The sequence below is a fragment of the Zosterops lateralis genome (genome assembly GCF_965231275.1).
Source record: "Zosterops lateralis genome assembly, chromosome: 17".
In the NCBI taxonomy this organism is placed as follows: domain Eukaryota; kingdom Metazoa; phylum Chordata; class Aves; order Passeriformes; family Zosteropidae; genus Zosterops; species Zosterops lateralis.
Window position 1 is genome coordinate 397848 of NC_139777.1, and position 20813 is coordinate 418660.

The following is a 20813-nucleotide window of genomic DNA, read 5'->3' on the forward strand; positions in this document are numbered from 1 at the left end:
TTAGTGCAATGGCTTGAGAAGAATTGAAGCTGGATACTTAAACACAGAGCTCGAGTGCTCAGCAGCGTGTCACAAAATGCCTCCACAGGTGGGGCCCGAATTCAGGTTTAGCAAAAACCACCAGAGTGCTCAGGGTGTTTATTGGAGAGGGTCCAATTAGTGCAGGGAGAAATTCATCAAATGCCTTTATGCCTGTGCAAATGCAGAATGATTCTCTGCTCTGATATTGCTCTGAAATGGGAATTTTTCTGCAGGAGGAATGACCAGGAGGGGAATGCTGTGCCTGTGGTGTGAGAGCTGCTGTGCTCAGAGTGTCCCGTGTCCCCAGTGCCACTGTCCCCACCCAGGTGCCCTCTAAAGGCACAATCCCCTCATGCCTGAGCAGCTCCCAGTGCCCAGGGCAGATCCCAGTGCCCAGGGCAGATCCTAGTGCCCAGAGCAGCCCCCAGTGCCCAGAGCAGCCCCCAGTGCCCCTCCCAGTGCCCAGGGCAGCTCCCAGTGCCCAGTGCCCCTCCCAGTGCCCAGAGCAGCTCCCAGTGCCCAGTGCCCCTCCCAGTGTCCCCCCCAGTGCCCCGGGCAGCCCGGGGTGGTCCTGTGCCCCCCAGAGCCCTCCTGGGGCAGCTGGAGGAGCCCAGGCCGGCACAGGCTCAGCCCCGGATGATGCTGATGGTCCTCCCTGCTCCTGCCTGCCCGGGGGAAGGCTCTGAGCCAAACGAGCTGTTTGCTCTTTGCCTCGATAACAAGGAGATTTTAGATCGTTCTTTAACATTTGGCTGCTTGCAGAGCTCTGCTTTTCCTCTGAAGGGTTTTCTGGGATTGGCAGGGCACCTTCACTGGGCTCTTTTGAGTCCAGGTTGCATCTCAGTGCACTTGTGTTTGCAGATAACATTGACTATTCACTTTCCCTGTTTTTTTGGTTTAAAACAGAGTTGAAAATCAGGGACTTGTTTAATGGGTTGAAAAATCTCCACTGCTGCTCTGATGCTGGGCTGCTTGTGCCTTGTGTTGTTTTGTTTCAAGGTAGGGCATTTTCCCTGAAACAAGTTTCTCCATCACAGAATGCAGAGTGAGGGGCAGGCGGCACTTCAGGGACACACACCTGGCTGCAAAACACTGGGTTTTCACCTCACTGTTCCCATTCTTCCTGGAAATGTCCCTTATGCATTCATTAGAGACAATGGCACAGATTTGGAATAAGATTCACACCAGGAGCTGTGAAAAGACAATATTGAGAGAGAGAATGGAATTCTTTTCATGTATGGGATAGAAATACTCTGAAGACACAGTATCTGTTTTTGATTTCCACAAATAGTTTTCTTCATCTTGCATTTCCATTCCGAAATTACATTTCTGTAGAAAGACCTTTTTATTTTTTCGTTTTTTGAAGTGAAATGGCATCTACTGTAAACTGCTGCCTTAACCAGTAATGACTTGCTCAGGACTCCTTGCTGGTAGCAAGTGAACCACAAATATTTCCTGAGATGAACAATTTGAACAAAAAGTAGCACATCATTTTCCTGGACTGTGCAGCAAACTTTGATTGAAGAGGGTCTGTGCCTGTGCTTGTTCCCCAGGAACACCTGAGTGTTTGACCCAAACACAGAAAGGAGCCCTGGAAGTGTGGGGTGGTTTATTCCAATGTTGCTTTCTTTTACCAGGAGCCAAGTGTGATGCACAATTTTCTAGTTCACCATGAGCTCTATCAAATGAGGAAACAGACCCAACAAGTGACTGAATATTTTCCAGTTGGCACTAGAAACCTTTATAACCTGTATAACCCATTGCAATATTCCATTTTGTAGTCTTCAATATTTGTGCAGTTAATCACTGGCACTTGACTCATACAGCTAAAAATTACCTGGGAATGGCAAACTGTGAACATTTGTGATGAGATTTCAGCAGACACTCTGAGCACCAGCAGTTACTCTGAAGGAGTTAATAAATGTCCCTGTCTCAGTCAGTCCCAGGATAAGACCTGAATAAACCCCACTGAAATGCTTGGAAGTCTTCCCACAAATTTACTCCTTTAGGCTTCAGATTGGAGGGTTTATCTACTAAAATGGTATTCAGTTGTTTGCATGACTTGTAGCATATGATTGATTATAATATTTTTATCTTTGAATATGTCAATGATGATATTTATCCAAAATGTCTGTAGCCTTCCTGTGAGAGAAATCTCAATCCTGAAATTTCCTGTCCTGTGAACAGTCAGTACCAAATGATGACAGCCTGATGGCAACTTGTGTTTTTCTGCTTCACCATCCTCTGTTTGACTGGTAGATGAGTGAGACAAGAAAATTAAAAGTAATGGAAATGTGAGGTGGCCAAAAGAGCTCCGATTTTCAGATCATGTTAAGGTGTGGGACATACTGATACATATCTGTGTGCACACAGAAATCTAAAGAGTGGCAGGGTGGCATCTGACGTAGAATTTGACTTATAGCTGGGAAACAGGAGTTCAGCTGGAACAGACAACTGAGGTTACATTAACTCAGTAAAAAATGCAGGGCCTAACACAAAAAATCCAGCATCTTTTAACAGAAGTCAAGTGATTTTTCCTCATTTGTCGGGCCAGCTCCTATCAAGTTCATTATTCTTTCTGGATTAAATCTTTTCTAATGATTTCTGCCTGAATGAGGAGCAGAAGGATGGTGGGTCACCAATCACTGCTCAGACAGGCTCTGACAGCAGTGGATATGACTCATTTCTGTTCAGCTGGATGGGAGTCTTTAATTATTCTTAACTCCAAGGAAAAGGGTTCAATCTGCAACAAATATCCCAAGGGGGTAAATTCTGACGGAAACTTCTACTGTGTTGTAGCTGGCAGTAATTAGAAGATCATAAAATTGTTGCAAGTTTATCAGGAATACATTTAATAGCGAAAAAAGGGAGCCAGTGTAATAATGCCAAACATTACAGTTGTTACAGCCCATTTGTCTCACAGAATTTCTTTATCTAGAGCAGAACAAAAGGCAACTGTTGCCTCTGTGGTGTTTTTCTGTAATTTGAGTCCATGAACAGTTTGGTCTCACCTGAAAACGAGTGATGGGCACAAAATGAGTTTTGGCCTGAGTAGGGTGACTTACAGAAGAGCAAAAGATACACAAGACTTTGTGGTGCACTCACACTTCCAGCCAAAGGCAAATTCCCATTTTATGCAGAGGATTCTGTTCTGTTGTAGCCCCAGTGCTGGCCTGGCACTGCCCTGGGCTCATCCCTGCAGGTTCAGGTGCTGCTGCCCCAGGCTGGGTGCTGGGTTTGGGGTCTGGGGTCTCTTTTATCATCACAGGGCTCAGAGGGTCCATCCTGCCCCAGGCTCGTGCTGGGTTTGGGGTCTGGGGTCTCTTTTATCACCACAGGGCTCAGAGGGTCCATCCTCCGCAGGCAGCAGGATGGGACAGAGGGAGGGGAAACCTCCTCAGCTCCTGAGCAAACCAGAAAATGAAAAGTCCTGGCCTTCAGATAGAAGGGAGGGAAAATCTTCCTTTCCCCCCAGCCACCTTTCATTTTTTCTTTTTTTTCTTTTATCTGCTTTTCCTCATGAGGCTGATCATAAATGTTGCCTTTTCTGACAGAGAGCTGGGCTGCTCTGGGTGAGATAACAGACACGTGCTTTTTCTGCCACATCCCTTATATAAAATAACTTTTCTTCTATTTGCTTTGCTGCCAGTTCTTATCTGGAATTTGGATCATAAACCAGGAGTATCTTTTTCCAGGAACACTAAATAATATAATATCTGGTAAATTGTGAGGATTTTTTTTATTTTGTTCTGAATTTTATGATGTTTCAAAATAGATTTGATAACTATTCATACCCTATAGAGAAGACAGAACAAAAGCCCTTTATCTTCTTCACTTCTGGCTACTATATTGACTTGTTTTAAAGTGTTGTCTTTCCTTTCTTTATTGAAAATTGGCTTTTTCTGGTAATACTGGTGTGGGTCAAGGCCTGATCCAAAGTTTACTGCTGTTAGTACCAAAACTTTTGCTGTCAGAGTGTTATTGGTATCTATAATAATAATAGTGTGTAAACACTGTCAATACTGCACACAAAACTGCTCAGGAGAATACTTTGCACAGCTCAGGGCTCAGTTTTCTGTTCTGCCTTTGACTCTCCTGATGCCTTCAGCTGCTGCAGAGAAGTGAATGAACTTTGGGCTGGGATGCACCAGGGTTTGCTCATCCCTCATCCAGACACTCCTGTGGTGTCTGTCACTGGGGCTTGAGCCCTGAACTGAATTCCCTGTTCTGGGGGCAGAGGACAGGAAATGGGGGGTGCGAGCAGAGGGGTCCAGAGGGGCTGCCCTGGGCAAACTCTCAGTTCACAGCTGCTGTTCTGGAGCCCTGACACAGCCCCAGCAAAGGCCCCTTTATTTCTCTAGAATGCCAATGAAATTATTAATAAGAAAATCCATTTTAAGTGCTGCCTCCAGTTTGGGTTTCCATGGAGACTGCTGACCTGCTGTGGGAGCAAGGCTCCCCTGGCTGGGAATGGGCTGTGGCTGATGGAAATACAGCAGATTACAGCTCTGAGGCAGGGCTTGTCCAGATGGGAGGAATTCCAGGATCAACTGGGTCCTGCTTCAGGTAAATCCGTGAATTGCTGCGCCCTTGCAGGTTATGAGGTAGCAGAGAAATTAACTTGGAGAGCAGTGGCAAAAACATCCCAGCCAAGCCTGCCTTGAGTCAGGGGGACAACAGGGCCTGGCCAAGGCCACAGCACTGCTGGGCTTGGAGTGGAGAAATAACCTCATTAATCCTCATTTTTGGGAATCTTTCACCTTCCCCTGCCTGGGCCCATTGCACAGTGCTGAGAGCAGGGGACTGGCTTCACCTGAGGGGCAAATAATAATTATTATTACTTATTGTTAGAAATTGAAAGCAGACACTTCTGGGTTTGTGCCCTTGTTCTGCCCAGATGGGATAAACACCTTCTGTGGAAACCTGGGAATCCCTGACGTGCCAAGCTCAGAGCAGAGGAGGAGAGGGGCAGCAGGAGGGGTGCCCAGCCAGCAGCTGCCAGCCCAACCCCTCCAGCCCAGGAGGAAGCAGGAGGTTCTCAGAACAGGAGCCCAGAAGGAAAGAGCAGCTGGGGTTGGGTCAGGGCCCTCAGGAGGGACTGGGGTGGGGTTTGGCTGCTGCAGAAATCAGCCAGGACACCCCTCAGGTGCCCCCAGCCCCGGGATTTAATTGATGCTCATTCACAGCACTTCAGGATCCCCTTCACAGAGTCTCTGGAGAGGATGTTTGGACAAAAACTCTTGGCCAAGGGTGATTTCTGTACCTGAGTGTTTACAAACACACCTCTTACCCCCCTGGCTTTGTGGACAGCCACAAATTTCTGTTTTTCACAGAAGCTCAGCCCCAGGCAGGCAGAGCAGTGTCCTGGGCCCAGGCTAAAGGAGAAAAGGAAAATGCAGATTGCAGAAAGGGACATTTACAGTATCTGATGTAAGTTCTGGCAAGACCAGTAAGAAATGCCTGAGCAGTTAAATGAGCTGGGGAGGTATTTATGGGAAGGGAAGTAATCAGCTTAACAGAATGAAGAGGGGAGCAGGACCTGTGAACATTTTTGATTGCCAGGAACGGAGCCCAGCTGCCTTTCACATCCCAGACAAACACAGCTTCACTTGCAATTACTTTCATTTTATAAAACCCACCATCTGTAGGGAGAGAAAGCAGAAGGTAGAAGTGGAGGTAACAAAACCCCCTCCCTATGCCAATCCCAAAAATGAATCCTGCAAAAGCAGCAGTACCTGTAGACCATGTAGGAGGCAATTGTCTGTATTTTGTGACATCTGTTCTGGTTTCACTTGAATAGATATTGCCAGATAGGTGGAACAGGGAAGTCAGGGGAACGACTACACAAGTGACAAAAAATAAAATTGTTCTTAAAGGATTGTGGGAGGCACCTAGTGGTAGTGATGCACTTGAAGAGTGTTAATTGCCAAACAGATAACTGGGATTTGCCAGTTTGAAATGTGCTTATTTCTAAAGGTCATGAACTAAAAATACAATTCAAATGGAAAACGTTTAAAAAGTATTAAAATTGTTTGTAGCTAATAGTCAGGTTAGAAATTTAGGTCTCAAATTGGTAAAGGACCAGGATGTTGTTTATCTCTGCAGTGAAAACAAGGGGCCACAGCTCGGAGTTCTTCCTTTCTCCCTGGGAAGGTGCAATGTCTCACAAATTACAGTACACAGAAAGAAAGGAGAGTTTAGCTGTTTTGTGCTTCCCAGTGTGCATTTCTTGTGGTGTCATTACCGAGGCTGTTATCTGAAAAAAATAGCTCTATTAAATGAAAAACTCTGATATGGGAGAAGATCAGCTCTTTCCTTGTTCAATTACTGCCCTGATGCACAGACAGGAGGGATGGTGTTTTTCCTGCAGTTGGATGTTCACAGGACCAAACATTTTCCTAATGAGAAGACGTTATTAAGAGTTGCTGTGCAGAATGTTTTGTTGTTGGTTATTATGAGCTGTGGGTGATGTGAGAGCTGCAGGGACAGCACAGGAAGGTGTTCCGGGGAGTTTGCAGTGAGCTCCCTCCCTGGAGGAGTGCAAGGAGAGCTCACACATCCCTGGGACAGCTCAGGGACAGTCACACATCCCTGGAGGAGATGCAGGGACAGCTCAGGGACAGCTCACACATCCCTGGGAGGATGCAGAACTCAGGGACAGCTCACACATCCCTAGAGGAGTGCAAGGAGAGCTCACACATCCCTGGGACAGCTCAGGGACAGTTACACACATCCCTGGAGGAGCTTAGGGAAAGCTCACACATCCCTGGAGGAGATGCAGAGACAGCTCAGGGACAGCTCACACACATCCCTGGCAGAGCCCAGGGACAGTCACACGTCCCTTGGGCTCGGGGGCTCTGCCCTGTGTCAGCACCTGGGGAAGATGCTGATGTCAGGGCACGTTTGGTGTTGCGATCATCCTTGACAAGATGAAATATGGCCCCTGAATTCCAAGAACATATGGGATTACTGAGAAGGAAAATGGTGTGAACAAGGGCAATTATAGCAATAACTATCCCTGACACACTACACCGAGTCAGCCAAGCATAACACAGATAGAATGAAAATATTTTTAAAGGCAAATATGATGTAAGCCAGTGCCAAAATGATCAAATTTATTACTCTGTCATGAATGATAAATGTTAATAACCTCTGTGGTTCACAAAATAGCAAGAAAGGTTTCTTTTATGTACATCTTGCTACATGATTTTAAAGGATATGAGGGGAATGTTTATTGAAAGAGGATGAAAAACCTTTCTCATCTAAATTCCAATCTTTAATTTTTCAGCATATAATTGCTGTAGTTATTTTTCCACACCCCACCACATCTGCACACCTGTGCAGCACAGAGGAGGCAGCTGGCAGTCTGTAAATCACCCCACAACTGGCTCTAACCTTGGGCAGGAGCTGCAGGGCTGCATCCCTGGGAGGGACCTGAGCAGACTGAGATGGGACATTTCTGGATTTATTTATTATTTATAATATTCAGATAAAAGTGCAAGAGTAGTGAAGTTTTCATACAGGAAGTATTAGTTATAAACCCATCACCCCTGACCTGCTGTGCACTGGAACCATCCCTGGAGCCCAAACCAGCCCCAGCCCCTGACCCGGCCCTGGTCTGCCCTGGCTGTGCTGAATCCCAAAGTTCTCTTCCTGCTGGTGAGGCCCGGGACAGGAATTCTCTGGGTGTGAAGTTTTACAGGAATATTTCCTGCACACGACCTCAGCACCCTGACAGGAGTGGAGCTCTGGGGTGTAACTGCAGCAAAGCACTGAGGGAACCTTCACTGCTGCTCTTGTTTACAACCCGTGTCAAAAGAGTAATTGTAACAAATACAAAGTCCTTTTAGGAAATTAGGATTTCTTATTTATTTGAGGGGGAAAAAACAACAAAACTAAATTATTTTACTACTTACTGGCAAAGTAATCCTTGCTACATTACCTATTTTTAAAAGTCACATTTCATTCAATTAAGATTTCATACTGTTGACAAAATGATGCTATCCCAAAAAAAATATTGTAATAGCTGCTATATACAGGCCCATAAATAAACTGCAAGATTTTCAAGCTTCAAGAGACTGAGGACAGGAAGAGATTGTTTAAAGATTCATTTGAGCATTTCTTATTCAGTACATTTGCTGCGTTCAGTACCAAGAAAAACAAACAAAGAGGATGGATATCGATGGCAACACAACACGTTTGTACTTGGTGGGGATTTTCACCAGTTTATCAAAACCAGAAGCAGCCCCATCCCCAGTGCAGAGTGATAAATCCAGTGCTCCAAACCCCTGGGCCAGGAGCAAGACCAAACTGCCTCAGCCCCAGTGGAGCAGCTGCACCCACAGAGACCCCACAGGGTCATCAAACTCCCCCCACACAGAACAAACACTTCATGTCCCATTCCAGAGTACAAAACCAAACACATTTTCATAGTTTTGGGGAGCAGTTTTAACCCAGAGCACACCTGGATGAGGAACTGGTTTAGCCCTTTATACCAATGGCATTTTGTGCTGTAATTGGACTTGTTTGGGGCTTTCTCAAATGGGCCTTGGGCAGTCACAAAATGACCAACAGAGCACAGGAAGAAATGCAGGTAATGAGAAGGAGAGTACTCTTAGAAATTAAGATTAGGGGAAAAAAAAAAGCTTTTCTATGTTGTCTGGTTCATTCACAGGACTTTGTGCTATAATACAATGATAGAAGAGAAATGATCAAGGAGGGTTTCAATCTATATTCATGGTAACAGTGTAAAAAAACCTAAACCAAACCAAACAAATCAAAACCTAAAGAACTCATATGCCCCAGTATAAAAAAATTGCTTAGATACATTTTCTGCACAAAATACAAACTCTGAGCACTGTTATCACAGGACTCTTCTATTCCATCCCTGTACATTCCAAGGGCTCTGTCTACAGGGTCTTTTGGGGACAAAAAGTAATTTTCAGGCCAAGAAAAGCCCATATATTTGCAGAGCTGTAGGACAGAGCAGTGCAGAAAAGGCTTGGAGAAAACCCTACACAAAAACCAAGGTGATGACACAGCCATCTACATATTTATCTTTTACTGACTCTCTCTTTGGAGTTATTTGTCAATGATTGGAGTTATTCAGCATTAGGAAACACAAGATTAAAGCCTGTGGATCTCCTGTATGTGTGATGTGCAGCTCTGCTCAGTTCCAGCTGCAGAAACCCAGCACGGATCTGGTGCAATTAAAATAATTTCTGTGGAATGTTTTGGGCTGTAACCTCAACCAGCCTGGGGGGACTCTGGGCTCCCAGTCTGGGATCACACCAACAGGTCGTGGCTGGGAAGGGACAAGGCAGCAAAGATTGGGCCAAACTGAAAGAGATAATTTTTGGTTTTTTAGTGCAGAAAGGAAATATGGACAAAACTTGATTTGGATCAAACAGAAATTAAATGCATTGAGTTTTTCTAAACTGTCAATTCCATGTCTTTTGGATTAAACACTTCACTAAATTCAGTCACAATTGATGGGTATTTTCTGTTCCCTAAAGAAAAATTTACTTTCATTTTACTTTTTGGTAAATTTACTATCAAATAGAAAATTTCCACTGTGCACATTAGGCTGCAAATACTTTTTCTCTTGGAAACCAACAGCACATTCACTGGGACCAGGAATGCTCTGAGCTGCTGAAGACACAAACATTTAATTAAGGTTAAAAAAGAAAACAAAACCCAACACAAAACATCTCAGTGAAACATGAGGTTGAAGCCTTGAATATTTTCTGCCAGTTTGACAGCCCAGAGGGTGAGGAGAGGGAATTTCCCTGGTGGTCTCTGCAGAGCAGAGCTGAGGGAGAGGGGGGGACCAGGAGCTGATCCCTCCCTGTGAGGGCACCTCACCTGGGGAAGGTGCTCTGGGGGCTGGGGGAGTCCCGGGGCAGGCTCTGAGCACAGTTAAAATCGCTTTATCCCGCCGGGAAGGCGCAGGTTTGGCAGAGCTGAGGTGGCCCTGCCTCCTGCCCCAGGCCCCTCTCTGAGAACCTCCTGAGCCCTGGTCAGAAGAGAAATGACAGTGGTTTTTTCCTCTTTAAAGATACTTGATAGCAGTACTAAAGCAGAAGCGACTAAATGCTGAGCAGAGTTTAAAACCACAAAAGAGACTGCAGAGAGCTGTTTAGAGGCTGTCTGCAGGAGACAATACACAGAGTATTTGTGGGCTGGCTGCCCTCACAGTATATCAGTGTGTTCCATCTTTGTGGCAGGAATTCAGTGTCTGGGAAGGACCAGGAACAGGAGAAAGATCCAGGCCTTGATTTCTAAAAGCCACGGTGAGTCTGCAAAACGCTCTCCCCGGAGAGCTGTTATTTCACCCCGAGGCAAAGCGGGGGAATAATTCGTGTGGCAAAGTGTAGCACAGCCAGAGCAGCAGCAGAGGAGCTGCGGGACACCACAGCCAGTCCTGCCTCTGATGAGAAGGTGGCAGCAGGAGGATCTGGAACAGGCCACAGCCAGGAGATTTACACCTCACAGGTGCTGTTGGGGTGTTTATTGGCTTTGCTAATCCACACCCACCTCGTGTGGAGCACCTGGAACCTGCTGCTCCCTCGAGTCCTTCCTTGCAGCGTTTGGATTAAACACCACACTGAGTATTCTGAATCCACTTCACTTTGATAATTCTGTCAGGTAATACATGTAAACAGAGAGAGCACAGCAAGTCTGGAATAGTCTCATCACAACATCACAATGGGAAGTGTTTCATTTTAGAGCATAAAAATCCTTTTTTTCAGAGGTATGTTGCTTTCCCTCAGTTCTGGGAGCAGGAATGACTCGGAGAGCAATGAGCCCTTCTTGCACACCCAGTGTTTCCATCGTTGCTGACAAAACCATCCAGTGTATGTTTGTGCTGCTCATTGCAGGTGTTGCTGTAGCCGACGTGTTTCAGTCCCAAAGGCAAAAGGGCTGTTTACCCAAACATGGCAATTCCCAATTCATTAGGCAGTGATTTAAACCCCCAGTTTTCTACTGTTATTAGCAGTGAGGAGAAGCTGGTGGACACGGTGTCAGGGCCCTGAAATACGGTTTGGTTTTCCCCGAGGAGCGGCTGCTCCTGTCACACCGCGGATAAATCAATGCGGTTCCCTGAGTTGGTGCTTTTGTCCCAGGTGTGCAGCTTCGTGGGGGTCGTGCCTGGCCTGTTCCCACTCACCTGGAAAATAAAATGGTATAGAAAATCGATTTATTTATTTTGCCAAGCCACTCTCGCCTGGATGAAATAAAAGCTTGAAAGCATCTATTTACATTACAGTGTTGTCCCAGGGCCTGCAGAGCAGACGCCATAAAGGATTTTTAAACAGTTCTGAGGTGATTGGCAACGATCACTTAATAACATCTATCACTTCAGATCTCTGCTTCTTTATAAAAACAAATGTCTTCTGTCTCCAGACAAGCTGAGCAGAGCTAGAAAAGGATATTCAGTGCTGGCTTAGTGGGAATGCCCTGTCAGAGCAGTGCATTGCCAAAACGCTGCTGGAGTGCAGAATCCCCTGCATTGGTGGGAACAGCCCCATTGAACTACGGCCAGAGCTCATAAAGCCGTGTGGCTTTTATTTGAGAGTCTCCCAGAAAGCAGTTTTGTCCTTTGCTTTCAAAACAGATGTTGGAGCTGCAACTTCATGAACTCGCTGGTTCCACCTGTCTGCACCTTGGTGCTAAAAATACCCACGGGCCTGCCCTGTTCTCTCCAACAGAATTTAATGTGGAGCACTCAAATCCAACGGGGGAGAAAAGGAGCAATACTTACAATGTCTGAATTGAAGGGCTTCGCGTTGATGTTGCGTGTTGAACTGCTGGTGAGGGACCAGACCTTGGTTTTGTGCTTAAAGGCAGCTCTAACCTTTGGCAAAAACAGTGAATCCAGTTGGAAAAGTTGTGTTTATTTTCACAGGTGCAGCCTGCAATCATTTCCCCTCTTCCCTTTCTCCACACAAATGTCACTGTGCCATTAAACAACAAACGGTCCACCCCTACGCTTTTCTTTGTCTTTGGGGACATTTCAGCAGGACGATTTCACATTTTCTGGGTAAACACAGAGCCCCAGGCTGGAGCAGCCCCAGGCTGGAGCAGCCCCAGGCTGGAGCAGGAGGTGCCCATCCAGGGGCTCTGCCCTGATTTATCCACCAGGACACAAAGCAGCTGCAGCCTGCTGTAAACTGAGTCATTTGAGGATCTGGATTAAAACCCCTGGAGATGGAGCAGTGTTCCTCACCGAGGTGAAGAGCAGGAGGGACAGAGGGTGAGACAAGAGGGGAGAACTGTCAGGGGTTAAAGGCTGGAATGCCTGACCAGAGTTCGGTGTGGAGATCAAGGAGAGTTTTTCAGCCCATCTCGGCCATTCTCTTGTGGTTCTTTATAATTCCTGTGCATTTCTGGCTGGGAATAAAGCCCTTTTCACCCAGCCACTTCTATACCCGGGCTCTGGATGTTTCTTTACAATATCCGAGTTTTACTCCTCAGAAAGAAATTCTCTCGGAGAATTCCCACTGTTGAGCTAAAGGAGTATTTTAGATATGCACAGCCTCTGATGGAGCCAGCAGGACCTGCTCTCCAGAAATGACAGCTCACATCGGCTGTGTGTAAACTGCCTTTTGAGGATATCAATTCTGAATTTAATTTCTCGTGAGATTCCTGAAAAAATAGGAGCAATTCAAATATTTGTGTTTGGTATAAAACATTTGAAACTTGAGGATTTCTAAGCCTGGGGGAGAATAGAATAAAGAAATATTTTTCCTCCCTACCTTTAGCCTAATTTTAGCTGATTTCAATGGAGATCAAGAGTTTCACAGTTGGGCCTGACTCTCCAAACAGATTTTGGCAGAGATCACATCAGTGAACGCTCTGAGATGGAACAGGCTGGCCAATATTAATAAATAATAATTTCTCTGTGAAGAGCTGGAGTGGTGCTGATGCACAGGAAGCACAGCAGGTTTTGGGGCAGAGGAACTTCCAGGAAAATGAATATCCAGGAGAGAGAACTGTGGGGAACCAGAGCTCCAGGGCCCCCCTGGGCATTCCCCTGTGCCTGAAATGGTTTGTGTAAAAAACATTTCTTTTCAGGAATATTTGCTGCTGAGCATTTTCTGCCACGGGAGGAGAGGATGCTGCAGGCCAAATTTCCATCAGGCTTGTCTTGGCTTTATCCCAGCCGCTCTAATGCAGCCTCAATGCCAAAAGATGCCTCAGTCCCCTCTGAAAACCTCAACTTCCCACCAGGAAAAATACCTGGAATATTTTCTGCTCGGTTTGCTTTGCCATTAAGGACGGCATGAGCAGCATCCAAAAGTATGTTTGGCTGAGGATAATATTTATTTTCATCCCTGGAGCTGCAGCTGCACCCGGGCCCAGCAGGGACAGCCGGGTGAGTCCTGCTCCCACTTTTTAACCATTTTCTCAGTCAGTCCGTGCCTGCTCAGCCCCGGGACAGCTCCTCTCCCGACCCTCCAACTGCTCCTCTTATCTTTGTTCTGGGTTTCCAACCTTTCTTATGCTAATTAAAACAAATGTCAAGCATTTGTAAAAACGCTGCAAGTCACAAAGCCGGAACAGTCATGGATTAATTAAAAGCAGAAGGAAATCAGTGACAGAGCAGGAGTGATAATGGAGAAAGTCTCTTCTTGCTTCACACTTTTGTTCTTTGAACTTGATAACACCAAATTCGTTAACACCGTTCGGTACTTACCTCCGAGTTCAGGAGACAGTGAAACAGGAACATGAAAAACCCCTGAAAAGAGAAGGAAGGGAGCAGGGTGAGGTCTGGCTGTGAAAAATCAAATCCAGTGACGTGTTTCCCCCAGGATTGTACAGAACAGCAGCTGGAGCCCTGTAAATACCCGAGTGCCCTAAACCAGAGTGTCCCAAGGGAAAGTGGAGAAACCTGCAGTTACTGGGGGGCTTGTCTGGAACTATTCCTGTCAAAAAAACTCCTAAACTTTGCTGGACTAAAGGAAAAATCTGGCTGAAAATATGCAGAAATTCCTGTTTCATGACAACAAGAGAATCTTTTGTTTGTGGTTGCAAAGACCAAGGAGAGGGAAAAGCTCTTGGAGCAGATCAGGGGTTTTCAGATTAGAAAAGCAAGGTATTAGCACTAGGAAAAAGTTCATGTCAGAATTTTGCTATCTTTGGGCTTTTAGTCCAATGCAAGCTGAAAAGGTCTCATCCCTTCCCCTCACACAATAATTTTATTTTCCTGGCAGTGTATTCAGCAGCAAGGGCCCTGTTTCACTGTACCCATTGTGCTGTTTGTTCCCAGGAGGAGAAAGGATTTACAGGAGTTTGGTTTTCCTTCCTCTTTTAACCAGTGTTTGGGCAAGAGCTGTATCACACCTCCAGGGCTGTGCTCTGCTGAAGTGTCTGCTCAAAGCTAAGCAGGTGTTCACACTCTCCTGGGGCAGGGCTGGTGTTCTGCATTGCTGTGCCAGGATGAGGTTCCTGCGAGCAGGAGTTCTGTGCAGCACAGGGAACAGCTCCACTCCTGATCCTTCCCACAAACTCCTGTTTGCTTTCATTTAGTCCCGGTAATGAACCTCAAATTGGCACTGAAACATTGGCCTGGTGTCTGTACTGAAAAATCCTGCACACAGTGCTGGAAGAATGAATTTCAGCTCGTTTCTGAAGCCCAGTGCTGTCTCAATTATTTAATTATTGCCACTGGAAACACAGAGGAGTGGGGTACAAGTTCTGTTCAAACAAAGACAGGCAATTGCCAGCGCTCTGTTCTTAGCACAGACTTAAAAGCCAGAGGAAGGAGCACAGAATAAAATGCAATGAGCATAAACATGTGGAAACATTACTAATGACCCATTTAATTGGCTCTCAGAAGCACTTCTGTAGCCATAAATTTCCCCACCAGGTACTTACTTGTAGTGAATTAAAAACAGCAAATATATACTGGAATACTAAAGCATGGGCATTGACAGCCAAAATGCCAAAGATCCACGAGCTCCCCAGGATTGGTAAGAGAACAGCCACGGCTTTAGCTGTTAGTCTGGAAGAGAAATGAAAACAGGAAATTGTGGTGAGACCATTAAAGAAACGTTCAGCCTCCACACCAAGTTTATTGATTATGTTCTGGCAGCAAGGCAGCAGGAGGAACTGTCCTTTACCATGAAATTCTTTTAATGAGCAAGATTTTAATTGTTTTTTCATCTGTGGAGATGGGATAACAGAACACTGGTATCACATAAGATAAATACAGATGGTGAGCCAGTAACTGAGGGAGCAGGGAGAGAGATCTGAGGGATGGTGATAAAAATAATCAGCAGTGATGTCCTCACTTTCCAGAGGAGTTTGTTAGGGGGGAGCAAGAGTGAAAACCCAGTGAGCACACCCAGCTCACAGCACTGGGCAGCCCACAAACATCCCTGCTCTGTCCACTCTGGCATCACCCAAACCCTCACCCAAACCCCTCACCAGCCCACAGGGCAGGACACCTGCCCTCCAGGCCCTGCTGAGGAGCCCAGAGCAATTCCAGCTCCAGCAGGAACAGAACCTTTGCACATTTCCAGCTCCCAGAGGACAAATCCTCCCCCTGGCAAGCTGAGAGCAATTTTAGGACAAAAAGCACAGGGAAGGGACCTGTCCCCATCTGAAACCTGTGCCAGGAAGGCAAGTCCAGTCCCAGCTCAGCACCACAAACACAGTGACTCCTCTTGTACCCGTGGGGTTCATGCACATTTATCAAACTGAGTGTTTAAAATATCAGAGAGTTCAGTCTCTGTACAGTCACAGACACAGAATCCAAGGGGCACTAAAGAAACAGGGGCAGTGAGAGCTGGAACTCAGTCCCTGCTTGCTGAAGCTGTGGCTTTTAGACATGATCAGATTTCTGTTTAGATGGAGACCTGTGCAAGGGAAAAAAGCTGTTTGAGGGAGGTGAATGTCCTACTGGTGCCCCTGGTAGAGATTAAAGCACACACAGGGAAATGCACTGAGCTGCCTGACAGGAGAGTGCCTGCAATTACAGCAAACACAAAACAAACAGAATTCTGTACAGCACAATCCAATGAAGAAATCTTTTAATTAAACTTAGAGACAAGATGTCCTGTTCATTTCAGTGACCTGAGCACACACTTCATTATATATTCAAATAAAAGTGTGTCCTGAAGTTTATGGGGAATTCTGGGACAAGGAAGCATCTGGAAATTTTTTTCTGTTCTGCCTTTTTTTTTTTTTTTTTTTTTTTTTTTTCTGTATTGATTCATATCTCTGTATGCTCAGCCATGAATATTTCTGCACAATTCAATTGAATTCTTCAAGGAGTTTTTTTCAGTCAGAAAATGAAGGAATCTCTTAAAGCTTGAGGTCCTATTTGAATTTTATAAGTTTTAAAACAAGTCATACAAGTTTATTTTTGTGAATCAGGGATGCTGTGGTGTTTTTTTTCCTTTGATAGGATTAAAGTCTCTCCCCAGACTGTAAGATAAAATCTGCTGCAGGGGAGCTGTGCAGTGGCAGGAGCCCTGGGGAAATGCAGCTGAGGCCAGGGAACCCCTGGGGATGGGGCAGGTCCAGGTCCCGGTCCCAGGTGAGGGTTTGGACTCCTCCAGCCTGAACCATCGGGGCTGGTACAGCAAAACTCCCCTGTAAAACTGTCCCCTCCACAAACCAGCACAGACCAGCACAGACCACCATAAACCATCACAAACCACCACCACCCACCACAGACCACCACAAACCATCACAGACCACCATAAACCATCGCAAACCATCACAAACCACCGCCAACCAGGGCTCCTCTGCCTCTCTTCTCTCCTCACACCCTCTGCTTGCAGAAAACTTTGTTTGGAATACGATTTTCCCCAACTGTTTTCATTGTTTTCCTTTGAGTCAGAGCACAAAAGGCTTTGTGTGATTTGTAGCTGGGGCAGAACAGAGTCAGGCAGTCAATTTCAGTATTCTCAAACCCATTCTCTCAGTCTGGATTTTCAGAAGCCTTTACCATTGCAAATTACTGATATAATTTGAAAAATCACGTTTTAATAAAGATGGCTCTTCCTCAAGCCCAGAGTTCAGCACATGAGCAGCAGAATTCCATATCTAAAATGCAAATACAATCCAGATGTGGATTTTCCATGTGAGAGTATTAATGTCTCATGCAGACTCATTTAGCAAAGCAGCCATGTGGAGGTGAAACTCATTTAAGACTATCTGAGGGTCAGCTCTGCCTGTGATTCTCTTGAATCTCATTAAGACTTTTCTGAATTTTTACCTTGTTATTGCACAGCTTTCTAAACTTACATGCTTGGAATTTCATCCTGTGTAGGAAATGATTAATTCAAGGTGTTTATGAGCTTTACTACCAATCAAAGGACCCAACTCTGGGGTTCCTGGTGCTCTTTTATCTTCTCCCACTTACCCCTCCCCTTCCTGCCCTTATTCCATTTTAATCTCTGAACTTTAAAAAAGAAAAATACTAATACTGTAAAATGCTGCTTCAGAATGCCATTAAGGCAGCAAGGTTAAAAAAACCCCAGAAACACAAAAGTTAACGTTGCACTCGGTGCATTAATTCTGACACACTGCACATTCTTTATTTTGTTTTATTCCCCTTTGTCTTTGCTACATGAATGTTTTAGTAGATTAGTTCTAGTACACTAAGATATGGAGCACAATCAAATAGATGCTGTTGGAGAAGGAATTCTTCCCCATGCATGACTTAACCCGTGCAACCTAAAAAAACCAGTCACTGGCTTCAGTGGAGCTTTATATTGTCCATAAAATTGGTGACATGAGGCCATAATTTGGGGCAGGACTGGGCTTACACTGCAGATTCTGTGGTTCAGCCCCACCAGGACTTCATAAACCTCACCAGAAGCTTTTTTCTTGTGCCCAAATGTGTCAGAAAACAAAAAGGCATCTGAATTTCTCCTGAGTGCCCCTTGTTGTGCCCTGGCCTTGTCAATTAACAGCCCATTCCTCACCTGCCCCTGTCAAAGCTCAGATATTGTCACTTTCTGCAGTCCAGGTTTGGTGAGAATTTGTGTCTCTGCATCTAAACACACTGAAGGGTCAGTCCTGGAACTGATTCACTTGGGACAAGGCAAATCCAGCACAGAATCTCCTTTCTATTATTACATTTTGCCTTTTTTTTTTTTTTTAAGTATATACCCGTCATTACTTAGACAGCTTCTGGAAAACACAAAAATACTTAGAGTCCGGTTAAATTTTTATATTTAGAGAAGATGGAAAAGCCTTTGGGATATTACTAGCTGCACACAGCCTGCCTGTGAGTTCAGTCAGTGGCTTAGGGCTGGTCACCCTCTGCCCAGCACCAAACGCCCTTTAGCTGAGCTGTGGGGGCAGCTGGAGCTGCACCCCCAAAAACCACCCTGGGAGGGTTCATTGGGGTCTGTGGGGTTGCTCTGAGCACCAAACCCCCTTTAGCTGGGCTGCAGGGGCTGCTGGAGCCTGGTGAGGTTTGTGGGGCTGCTCCCAGCACAAAGGATCCGTGCTGACCCCCCGTGCTCTGCCCCAGCCTGCAGGGCTGCCCTGCACATCTGGCAGGTCCTGGCAGGTCCTGGCAGGTCACTGTAGTCCCATTCACCTGGTGGCTGAACCCTCTGGCACAGCCACAGTCGAGGTCCTTTGAAAACCCTCAATGAACTTTCCAGAGAGCCTCTGGCAGGAACAGCAGTAACGTTCTCCATTAATTGTTAAGCTGTCCATTTAACATCACCCTTTCGATCTCCAGTTGAAAAAATGTATTTTTCTTCCCTTTTCCTGTTCCTAGGGCTGAACTCTATTTCCTGACAGGTAAAACCTGCTCACCAGAGATCTTTGCCCACCTAAATTTCTTCAACTGGTTTTCCTCAGCTGACTTTGTCTCAGCACTCAGTTCAGGACAGGATTTTGTTCTGTTCTGTGCATCTTGCTGGGAAAAAGGCTCTCAGGCAGCATTTTAACCCAGCAGAAATCAATCAACAAGGAGAGGAGTTTTGGAGGTGGATAATTACCTTGGCTCTCCTGCAGCCCCGGTGTGAGGAGGCACAGGGTCCAGCACCTCTGAGACCTATTTGCATTGGAACATCACCTGAAATCACTGCACACTCCCTGCAGTTACAGGGACACTTCTCCGGCTGGGGCTCACAGATTTATTGTATTTGCAGTTGGTGTGGAGCAGCTGCACTGAGCTGTGGTTGCTCCTCTCCCTGCTCTGCCCTCAGACCTGTCCACGGTTACCCCAGTGCAGAACCACCCTGACACTTGACAGGAGAGAAATTTCCCTGCTTGCAGAAAGAAAACTTTATTACCTCAGTGAAGGGGGCCCCTCATTCACAAATCAATTTTATTGGTTCTATATGGAGCACTAATCCTTTTAAGACTTCTGACATCCACTTTTCTGTCATGATGCCTGCTGCAGTAAGAACTAAATTCAGACCCATAAGCCAAGATTATATAATCATTGGAGGAAATACTGTCTAAAAAAAAGCAAAATTCCTTCACCAATAGCATTACTTCACCACAATTCACAGAACAAGACAGTTTGACTGATAGGTTTTTTAACAGAACTTTCTATCTTGTTTCTTGAGCCCCTCTCTAGTCACCTCCAGCAGAACCCTTTGTGTTTTGTATAAAAATAAATAAATCCCCAAACCTGTGACTAACATTTCAGACCCGTGGCTGAAAACAAATTAATTTAATTTTAGTTTCCCGTTGTTTATGAGTAATATTTACTCACCCCTAAGCTGGAAGTTGGAGAGAATTCCTGCCAACACACCTGTACCTGCTCCTCCTCTTTTCCTGGCTGCACAACCTGGCTGATGGCACAGGGAAGGTATTTAATCAGCACATACACTGTTGCTTACCTAATCTTGGGTGATTTCTAGGCAGAACTAGAGCAAATTAAACCAAAAAAAGAAAGGAGACAAAACTAATAACTGCAGAGGCCATTTCCCATTTCCCAAATGTTATTTGCACTTTCAAAATAATGGTGTGGATCTGAGTAAGAACCATTTACAGTCACTTCAGATCATTGCTTTCTTGTGGGTGTCATTTATAACCCGGGAAGAGGCTGCTAAATGAAACTCTGCAGCTACAGAAAAAACAACAACAAAAAAAATCTAGGCTGCAACAGCAACTAAACTCAGATTGATTTTTATCCCATGAGTGGGAAAGGAGGTGGAATTGTTCCTTTTCTCCTGGTGTTTCCCAGCCCAGACCCCACAGAAGGCAGATGGTGCCACAGCAGCCCCACCTCTCCTGTGTCTTCCCAAAATCTCCAGCAGCATTTGCCCAGAGAACAGCCTGGGCTCAGGTCACTCCTCTGCCTCAGGGATTGCACTTCCCATTTCTGCAGAAAAGCATTTTGACTCCCTGCTTGATGTTCATTGTTCCCTGTTGAACCTGTCCCACTCATATTGAATAATTAAATATTCCCTGGCTCAGAGGGAGAAGGTGAACTCCACAGATTAGTCACAAGGCAGTCCCCGGGAGAGGAGAGTCCTACCTAATCCTTGCTTTATTAATATTTCTGAATTTATATTAAATATTCAGTAGAGCAGGGACTGAAACTCAAGTCTCACTTCAAATCCCCATCAAGCCAGACAAAATTAAGGCCATGACCAGAAATGGAGCTACCTCAGGAATTTTAATATTGAGAGGCAGTTCCAGGGCTGCAGCACTGACTTCTGACTTCAGCACCTAACCAGGGGTCAGGGATCCCTGTCCTGCTGAGGCTTTCAACAGATCAATCCCTTGTCACCTCCATTGCTTCCAGATTCTAAAAATACCAAAAACCCCACCAAACTTCCCAAAACATGTCCTTCTCCTTG

The 20813-nt window shown here is 45.6% G+C and overlaps 1 protein-coding gene across 1 annotated transcript in view; it reads right to left on the minus strand.

Moving 5' to 3' along the window:
- Positions 1-10456: 10456 nt before the first annotated feature.
- ADGRD1 (adhesion G protein-coupled receptor D1) overlaps positions 10457-20813 on the minus strand; it is a 113809-nt gene continuing 103452 nt past the window's right edge. Inside the window, exons 23-26 of the mRNA XM_083873815.1 lie at positions 14902-15028; positions 13721-13762; positions 11786-11878; positions 10457-11191 (exon numbers count right to left, since the gene is read on the minus strand). Of these exons, the coding sequence (XP_083729941.1) occupies positions 11096-11191; positions 11786-11878; positions 13721-13762; positions 14902-15028 (358 nt within the window). The 3' untranslated portion in view covers positions 10457-11095. The remainder of the gene's footprint in view (positions 11192-11785; positions 11879-13720; positions 13763-14901; positions 15029-20813) is intronic.